The sequence below is a fragment of the Mus pahari genome, unplaced genomic scaffold (genome assembly GCF_900095145.1).
Source record: "Mus pahari unplaced genomic scaffold, PAHARI_EIJ_v1.1 scaffold_9294_1, whole genome shotgun sequence".
In the NCBI taxonomy this organism is placed as follows: domain Eukaryota; kingdom Metazoa; phylum Chordata; class Mammalia; order Rodentia; family Muridae; genus Mus; species Mus pahari.
In genome coordinates this window covers 11,290-19,607 of record NW_018392385.1, presented here as the reverse complement: position 1 = coordinate 19,607, position 8,318 = coordinate 11,290, and the positions used below count along the sequence as shown (strand labels likewise).

At 36.5% G+C, this 8,318-nt stretch overlaps 1 protein-coding gene across 1 annotated transcript; it reads left to right on the top strand.

Moving 5' to 3' along the window:
• Nucleotides 1–5,356: 5,356 nt before the first annotated feature.
• LOC110314985 (mucin-like protein 2) lies at nucleotides 5,357–7,328 on the top strand (the record flags this gene model as incomplete). The annotated part of the gene is made up of 3 exons (XM_021189160.1): nucleotides 5,357–5,467; nucleotides 6,198–6,236; nucleotides 7,056–7,328. Coding segments are annotated over exons 1-3 (370 nt in total), but the record flags the coding sequence as incomplete, so codon positions are not given.
• Between the last annotated feature and the right edge of the window lie 990 nt (nucleotides 7,329–8,318).

Here is an 8,318-nt window from a genome sequence, read left to right as displayed (position 1 = left end):
AACAGAAAAAAAAAATAGAGCTAGATGAAATTATAAATCAAATGAGCCTAGGATATATTTACAGAACATTACCATCCAAAGACAAAAGAATATACCTTCTCAGCACTTCATGGGACCATTTCCAAAATGTGTTGGACCATATATTCAGACACAAAGTCAGCCTCAATGGATATAAGAAAAATAAAATAACACCCTGCATCTTATCTGAAAGCCCAGATTAAAGCTGTATATCAATAACTACAGATACAACAAAAAGCTTACAAACTTATGGAAACTGAAAACTCCCTACTGAATGAAAATTGGGTCAAGATGGAAATTTAAAACGTTCTAGAATTGAATGGAAATGAATACACAACCTCTCAAACTTATAGGACATAATAAAGGCAGTCCTAAGAGGCAAGTTCATAGTACTAAGTACCTGCATTAACCCCCCCCCCCAAAAAAAACCAAAAAAAAAACCAACCCAAAAAAACCCACAGAAACCTTACACTAAAAAACTAATGGCACACCTGAAAGCTCTAGAATAAAAAGCAAAAATTACACTCAAAAGCATTAGACAGCAAGAAATTGTTGGGTTTCAAACCCAAGATAAATGGCAGAGTTACTGTTTAACATATCATACCAACTGTTGGACTGAGCAAAGAGTCCCCAATAGATAATTTAAAGAAAGAACTGAAGGAACTAAAGGGGTTTGTAGCCCCATAGGAAGAACAACAGTATCAACCAACCAGACCCTCCAGAGTTCTCAGGGACTAAACTACCAACCAAAGAGTATACATGGAGGGACCCATGGCTCCAGCCTCATATGTAGCAGAGGAGAGGCACTTGACCCTGTGAAGGCCCCAGTTGTAGGGTAATTTCAGGGCGGGAAGGTGGCAGTGGGTGGGTCGGTAGGGGAACACCTCATAGAAGAAGGGGGAAGGGGGACAGGGTAGGGGATCTTAAGGGGGAAACAGGGAAAGGAGATAACATTTGAAATGTAAATAAAGACTTCAGTTTTAATGACATTATGCAGCTACTGAGTGTGTGAAGAAATGGGTGTCTGATTCTTGTGCCTTTCTTGGATTCTTTTCCTTCTGTTGGCTTTTCTTACCCAACTTCAATAGGTGAAATTTTTATCTCATAGTGATAGTTTTTAATTTATCTTATTATATTTCATTTTGTTTTATTTTAGTATTATCTCTTAGAAGCCTATTCTTTACTAAGAGAGACAGAAAGTGAATTTATCTAGATGGAAGCAGAACTGGAGGGAACTGGGAGGAATAGAGGGAAGGGGAACTGTAATCATGATATATTGCAAGAAAAGAATCTATTTTTAAATAAAGGATGAAAAATCTCTGTGATTTCATCTTAATGAATAAGAATGACCAAGATTAATTAAACAAGACAGCTCATGTTGGTGAGGATGTAGGATAAGAGAAGCACTCATCCATTCTGAGGAGTAAAAACTCATCCAGTGACTTGGAAATCAGTATGTGATTTCTCAGTAAGCACATGTGTTTCTTCTGTCTTTTTCCTTGTTATTGATTTTCCTCTGTATACTTGTTTACTTTGTGTTATTCTGGTTTTTATGTTTGCTTATTGGCCTTTTTGTTTTCTAAAGACAGAGAGAAAGAGGGTAAGAAGTTGGATGTATGGGGAGGTGGAGAAGATCGAAGAGGAAATGAAGGAGGGGAAACCATAATCAGAATATACCATATGAAAAAAGTATTTTCTATTAAAAAAAGTTTTGCTGCATAGAGTAATCTGGGTTGGCAGTCATTTCTTTCCAAAAATTGGGATACATCATTCTACATTCTGGTTTTTAGAGTTTCTGTTTAAATAATTTNATNGATATATATATATATATATATATATATATATATATATATATGGCTTGGTGTTTTTATTGTGCAGCTTCATTATTTTTTCTTTGTTCCTTACACCTAGAGTTTTAACTATAGCATGGTTTGAATGGAGACTTTTTCCTGATCTTGTCTGCTTGATGCCCTAAAGGTCTCCTGAATCTGATGTCATTTCTTTCTCTACATTTTGAAAATTATATGCTATGATTTTGTATATCATTTGTGTATGTAGCCTAAACTGATTCTCCTGCTACCCACATGATTATAAAATTTTAAGCTTTGTGTCCCACAGATCCCAACTGTGCTGTTCATAGTTTCTTATTATTTGAAAAATTCATCATAATTTGATTTTCTTCCTTTTTATTATTAATATATTATTTGTTCTTTAGAATTTTCAATATGACTTATCTTTGATCATATGTACTCTACCCATATTTCGTCTTCCAGTTTCTCTGTGCTCCTAACTTCACATGATGTTCTTTTTTTTTAAATAAGATCTTGCTCAATTAATTTTACTTTAATTGCATCCCTGATAATCTGGTCCATTTTATTGATGAAATTTTCTACTAGGTTTCTTTTCAGTTGATTTGATGAGATTTTCTTGTTTAAAATTTCAGTTTAACTTTTTTTTGTATTTTTATAATTTTATTTTTGTGTATGTGTCTCTGTGAATGTATTAATGTGGGAATGCTCATGGAATCCAGAAGAGAGTATCATATCTCATGGAACATATAGTAGAGGGATTATAAACTGTATAACTTGAATGCTCAGAATTGAACTCATGACCTAGAAAAATATCAACTTCTCTTAATAATGAAGCCATCTTTCCCAACCCTTTTGTTTCCAGTACTGTTCAATTGAAGCTAACTTGTAGTAGGGTTAAAATATTCTTTATCTTTATTCTTTATAGTACTGGGGTTGTGATGTGTAGGGGGGGTGAGGGAATGGAGAAATGGGGGATGGGGTTGGGGCTAGAGAGGTGGGACATCCTCTTGGAGACAGAGGCAAGGAGAAATGGGATGAGGAGGTGTCAGAGGGCAGACCAGGAGGGGGATAATGACTGGAATGTAAAAAAAAAAAAAAAAAAAAAGATTAAAGTTTAAAAAAAAATAGAATGAATGTCAGCTGAGATAGGATAAGGAATAGTATTAATTCAACTTAGAAAAAAACTAAGGAGAAAAGTACATGGAAGTTTAAACTTCAATGTTTCTAATATCCACTGTTGTGGAAAGATTTAGTTAAGGCATACACATAAGAGGAGGTAGGGGTTGAGAAAATGAGGAAGTAATGAGAGGGAAGTATATGGATTATATGTATGGAGACCAGTAGAAGAACATACAATAAAATAGATATGGAGGCACACAGAACAGTCATGAAACATATAAATAATGTAAAAACAAAAGCAGGACCATTAAAACATGTTATGCAGGAGTCAATATTTTTAAAGATTAAAAATAAAAGACAAAGCTAATTAATATTTCTTCTTTGATAGAATGGATTTTAATTCATTCCCTCCCTGTGCTGTTTTAAATACTAAACTGCACTGACTGGGAAGGTGCAGCTTAGCTCTAGCTCAAACCTGTAAAACCAGAGTTTTGAGTGTGCAATGCTAAAGTGAGTTGTCTTTGGTTTGAGTTTCTGTTTAGTTAAATAAGGTGTCAAACGTCCTTTTCCCCAGTCCTTAGCACAAACTATTGATTTAGGGAAATATTCACCCATTATTTTTTTAAAATGTGGGGGATGGTCACACATCCCCTGCTTGGGTTCTAAACCCAAAGAAGGAATGATAACATCATACATACTATTTATATTTTGGGTGGAAATGGTCATCCTACCACAGTGAAAGTTATGCTAGCATCTACTTCTGTAGTCTCCACAGGCCAGGTCAGTTTGCAGGTGGCTGTGACATAGTCACCAATGTGCTTCCGATTTTGCATCATTGTTCCTTCTCACAGCATCAGGCTGCACATTACCCTTCAGCCTCATCCCCTCATCATGATTTTCCCTGCCTACTGTGATCCCAGCTGCTGTCATGCCTTCACAGCCTGTTTCATCTCTCCAGACTGTGATTCCTGCAGCATTTGTGTGCTGCTGAGCAGAATGGGATGGGAAGGGAGAGGAACTGAAGCACCTCTTGGTAGTTTCCATAGACATTGCCCAAGATGCATGGATTGTTGACATTCCTGCCTGCTGCTTTTGAGATTCCCTTCATCCTCAGTGATTATCTCCTGTAGGAATAGAAACTACTGTTCATTATCCTGTTTTCTTTCATAGATCACAATTTGGGCACAATCTGCCATCTCACTCAGAAGTCCTGTGCTTTTTATTTATTTATTTTTTTCCTTTTCACACCCCTACTGTTTTCTTCCCCTTAAGGATGCCTTTTCTTCCCACACAGTCCCTACATAGACTTTCATAACACAAAGATTTCATGGCCCTTTCTTTTCTACTTTCCCTCTTTCTAGATCATTCCCTTGCCCCTCCCCCATATAGTACTCTCCTTCATTTAATGTCATACACATATTTCTGATTAAATTTTTCCTTCATACATGCTACATTGAATTTTTATCTTTTTGTTATTTCTTTATTTTCCACTTAGTCTTTTTTTTTTTTTTACTTTTAATTTGGTGTTTTTGAGTTTTTGCAGTTGTTGTTATTTGAAGTATGTATAGATTGAGGTATTTTTGTGCTTGGTTTTCTACATTTTTTCCCAATATCTATCATAGTGCCTAGTCATAATTATGTCTGGGTGTAGTGACATAAACCTTTAATCTTAATACTTAAGATGTAGATGCAGGAGGATCAGAAGTTCAAAGCTAGCTTTGGCTATGAGAGATCCTATGTTAAAGACAAAACAAAGCAAAACTGAAAAAAAAAAAGAAGAAAAGAAACAAACAAACAAACAAAAAGTTTAGTGGACTCAGTGGATTCAGTCATTAAAAACACTATTTTTTCCCTGTCCTTTTACTCTAATATTTTGAATTTTATAAAAGAATTGCTGAAATACTGTGAAGTCATACTTGGCCTTTCCATCAGTGTTGGGTTCACTATCCCTGTAATAGAATGGCCTTTACTGAATATGCAGTGTGGACACTCTGGAAAACACTCGGGATCAGCAGCTTTACCCCTTGAGTTAGACACAAAGCTGGTATTCTGTAAGTTTCTAATTTGAACTATCTTGAAAGGAGTGTGCAGACATTGGGAGAACCGTGCCAACATCTTCAGCTTGTTGAAGTTTATAAGTTCGGCAGCCCTGTGCCTCACATAAGAGAAAGCCAGAAGTTATTTACTGGACAACAGCTTGACTGGACACCTATGTTATCAGAATCAAGGATTTGCCAAACATTTGAAGTCATGACCTTTCTAAATGGCCTCTGGCTGTGTGGTTGATTTTCATTTACTTCACTTCCCAACCTTTCCTGTTACTTACCAGGTTGTGGCAGCTTCTGATTGGTGTGCTCTACATATATAGTCCCATGATGTGGAACCCTGATATCATAAGTCTTCCTTGTCTCCTAGAATTGGAGCCTGATCTTGTGTGTTTCCTGCTCTTCTACTTGCCACCATGAAGTTCCTGGCACTCCTTGTGTTGCTTGGAGTTTCTACTATCCTAGTCTCTTGCCGTAAGTAAAGATTTTTACTTTAATTTAAAATGGGGGCCATAATACATGAAGATACTTACTCAGTGAAACATGAATTTATGGATACCTACATGCTGCTATTTCCTGTCCTCCTATCTAGTACCTGGTTCTATCTCAATTTTTAAACTTGAACAGTTTTTTTCTTTTTTATTAATTTACTTATTCACTTTACATCCTGATCACATTTATCTTTATCATTGTGTGTATGTCTGTGTGTGTGTGTGTGTGTGTGTGTGTGTGTGTCTGCCATATGGTGTCAGGGTCTCAAACATATTGTCGTGCATGTGAAGAGGTTAGAGACAGCAGACAGTTCTCTCCTTCAGCTATGGAATCAACTCATATCACCCAGATTGTAAAAGAGCTTTTACCTACTGAGCCATTTTGCTGGTACTCACCTCCATTTTGACACATCATTGTAGGTAGGTAGATTCCACCGCGGTTCCTAATTCAGTCCAGTTTTCCCTCTATGCTAAACATGGCACTGAAATGCGTTGTTAGTATCAATAAGCTACATTTGAGAAAGTGATTAAAGACTTATTTCAGGGAAGCAAAACTGACCATATGTTAGATGTCAAAGGTTTTCTTTTATCTGTGCATGTGTTTCCCTCAATCTGTCTACTTAGTTGTACATGTCTGTAGTAGTGTTTACATTCTCTATCTCATCAAAATGTTACTTAAGTTCTTCTGTCTTATTTTGCTTATTTTTCTTCAGAGGACGCGGAGACAAACGCTGCTGACACTTCTCAAACTGGTGAGCCTGAGTCTGAGTACCACTTATTACCTTCCTACCATAACCATTTTCCCTTCACAGACTCTTAGAAACCAATGTCATTTGGATATTATGAGATGTGACAAAATTTTAGAAAAATCCATGGAAAGTTGCACTCCGGAGTGTAAAATTATTTTTAATGCAATGACAACATTTTATTCCTCATATAAAGATAATTAAGCCTTTGATGTGGACTTAGAGGAACTCTAGGCATTTATTGTTCTTATGTAGTAGATAAAAGGTCATGAAGTCTGATACTATACTGTAACTTTTATATGTGAGTGCACGGAAGGTCTTCCACAAATTAAAGGAAGGGCTGATTATATAACTCTTGTGTATAAAAGACAGCAAGTGTCACAGGAACAGACAACAAATTCCTGAAAGTGCTATGGACTGAGGGCCTGGAACATATGCCAGGGTGGGTTGAGGCAGAAGCAGAGGCCAGTGCTTTACATAGGTGTGTTAGTCTCACAATGATGTTTGTTTTCCTTCTTAGAACTGGCACTGGAGGCTGTTGCCTAGGAAGTTTCTTTGTGAATTTTGGGCAATAGTGCCTGTATAGCATGGTTTTAGTTTTGTGTTCATGCCTGTCACAAAGTACTTGCTTATGTCTTGGTCAGTGTCATTGCCCAAGGAAATCATAAGGTCATAAAAGATAAATCAATAACTTATGTGATAGACTAAATATTTGATAGAATTAGTGAATTCAGAATAAAGGATGAATGTATAATCCTGGGTGGGGCCAATAACATTCCAAAAAAGAGTCAGTATCTCACTTGGAGGCTTTCCTTCTAATTTCAGCTGATTCTACTGGTGGAAACACTGGCTCTGAAACTCAGGCAGATACTACTGGTGAAAAGCAAGATGGTGATTCCTCTGGTTCAGTCAACGAACAAAATGAGAGCACTGATACCAACACTGCTAATGAGGCCTCTGAGGAAGACAACAAGGAAGAGACAAAGGATAACAGTACTGGGGATGATGCCTCCAAACAGAAAGGACAGAATAAAATCGCTGATCTGAAAGAAAAACTTGAGAAATCAAAGGCTGAAGCTCTTGAAAAAATTAAAGGAGGTAAAAATCATTTCATCTAATTTTGTTCTTTATGGAACTTTCGAATCCTTAGGTTCCCCATGGCCACAGTGAACTGTACTTCCCTGAGGAAGGAGGGGAGGGAGAAGAGACCCTTCTTTATTTCCTCTTTTCTAAATTCATCGTATTGCTTATATATAAGCACCAGAAGGATCAGAAGTTGACAAGAGTATGTTATCAATTTTAACTGCATCACTCTTGCAATATTAGATCAGTTAGAGACAGTGTACATTCAGCAGAAATCATTGAAAGTGTAAAGTGTCTCCATGTAGCATGGCAACTGCATGGCTTTTCTTTTTCTTAAAGAAAAGTCATGTTTTCTTTGGAGACTATTCTAAAAATAGAAATAGAAAATGGCTTTGTGATGAGGTCTTCCATGGATGACTGTTATAACATAAATCAGATTTCTAAAAGTTTAAAAATTTATTCAGGATGAGGGTTTTTTCCCCTAGCCCTTGAATTTTAAAGTAATACCAATTATATTATACTATATTATATTTTATGCATATGTCAGGCATCATGTTATAAAATTCACATTTCTGATGTGATTCAGATCTCTAGAAAATTAGTCCAGATAATATATACTCTAAAAATGAAAGAATGAGAGGCTTTAACTGAGCAGCTTTTCTCTGAGACAAAGGGCAGTGATGGAGGATGGTGTTTGCCTCAGAGGACAAGGTGCTGAGGAACCTTCTCCAGGTATTGCTTCTCTTTCATATCTGGACTGTAGTTTATCATCTTGCTTGGTGATTTGTGCTGGGCAGATGCTGAGTTGAGTATATGGCCATAGTTTCTTTACCAGAGAAGCTGGATTCCTTGGGCACTAATAGAAGGAAAATTAATGCTAATCACCCTCCTTTAAAACTCTGTAAAAGTCCAGCTTAATGGCTCCATTGTAGACTATATATCCAAATATTGTATATGGGAAATGAAAATTGGTTGGTTCATTTATTTTTGAGACTCTGGTTCAGT